Source organism: Cariama cristata, unplaced genomic scaffold (assembly GCF_000690535.1).
Source record: "Cariama cristata isolate BGI_N322 unplaced genomic scaffold, ASM69053v1 scaffold11276, whole genome shotgun sequence".
Taxonomy (NCBI): Eukaryota; Metazoa; Chordata; class Aves; order Cariamiformes; family Cariamidae; genus Cariama; species Cariama cristata.
In genome coordinates, this window is record NW_009623837.1 from 25,876 (window position 1) to 27,035 (window position 1,160).

A 1,160-nucleotide genomic window follows, 5' to 3' on the forward strand; every position below is an offset into this window, starting at 1 on the left:
GAAGTGTAGTAAAATTCATGGGTTGAGATAGGAACAGCTTACCAACTAAAGTAAACTAAAATATAATACTAGCAATAATAACATACAATAATAGTAATGGAAAGGAACATCACAAAAGAATAAAACCCAAGAAAAGACAAGAGATGCACAATGCAGTTGCTCACCACCTGCTGACCGATGCCCGAGCAGTGATTGGCCCCTCCTGGCCAGCTCCCCCCAGTTTCTATACTGGGCATGATGTTCTACGGTATGGAATATCCCATTGGGCATTTGGGGTCAGCTGTCCTGGCCGTGCTCCCTCCCAGCTTCTGGTGCACTTCCTCACTGGCAGAGCACGGGAGACGGAAAAGTCCTGGACTGAAAGTAAGCACTACTTAGCAACAACTAACATATCAGTGTGTTATCAACAGTATTCTCACACTAAATCCAAAACACACTCTGCCAACTACTGAGCAGAAAATTAACTCTATCCCAGCTGAAACCAGGACAAATATTTACTGGCTAAAAGCATGCCCTATTGAGTGAAATGACATCTTTATCTTATAAACATTGACTGTATTTTATGTCTCAGTTTTGTAAAATAGTAATACTAGCACTTGTTTGCATAGTGTATCTTTCCTTTTTTTTTTTTCTTTATTTTTAGGTGCTGACACAAAAATAATGAAAAATAGTGGAAAGACCAGATTTAAAAGGACAAAAATTGACTCCCTTATGAATTACATGGTTTATACTGTAAGCTTTTTTGTTTAAAATTCAGATGTTTGAGTTCATTTTTAAGTGAATAGAGTGAATGCAAATTTAGGAAACTTTTTTTTTCTTTTGGTGTAATTAAGTATGTTTCCACTTTGTTTTGGCCTGATGAGTTGGGATGAAGTAGGAGGAAATCTACAAAGGTGCCTCACTGTTGGTGGCATCTGCAACCCTAAACTGCAGGTGTAGGGCAGCCTATGTGATGCAGAAAAGTGCTTCCAAATGAGTGTTGCAGGTACTTCTGCTTGTCTGTACTAAATTGTTGGACAGAGACCTGAGGACCTAGGTCCTGGTCCAGAGGTCTGTTCAGTCTGAAAAGTTCAACACCCATGGTTGCTGTCCTTGGCTAGCACCTGTAGGGAACAGGGCGTGGAGAGTATCTGCTGTCCTACAACTTGCACTCTGCTGAG

General features: G+C 40.5%; 1 protein-coding gene across 1 annotated transcript in view; it reads left to right on the top strand.

The window, feature by feature from the left end:
- The window catches only part of ATP8B1 (ATPase, aminophospholipid transporter, class I, type 8B, member 1), a gene marked incomplete at its 3' end in the record, with an annotated part of 28,596 nt that overhangs the window by 9,958 nt on the left and 17,478 nt on the right, over positions 1-1,160 (top strand). The window contains exon 10 of the mRNA XM_009702925.1: positions 644-732. Within this exon, the coding sequence (XP_009701227.1) occupies positions 644-732 (89 nt within the window). The remainder of the gene's footprint in view (positions 1-643; positions 733-1,160) is intronic.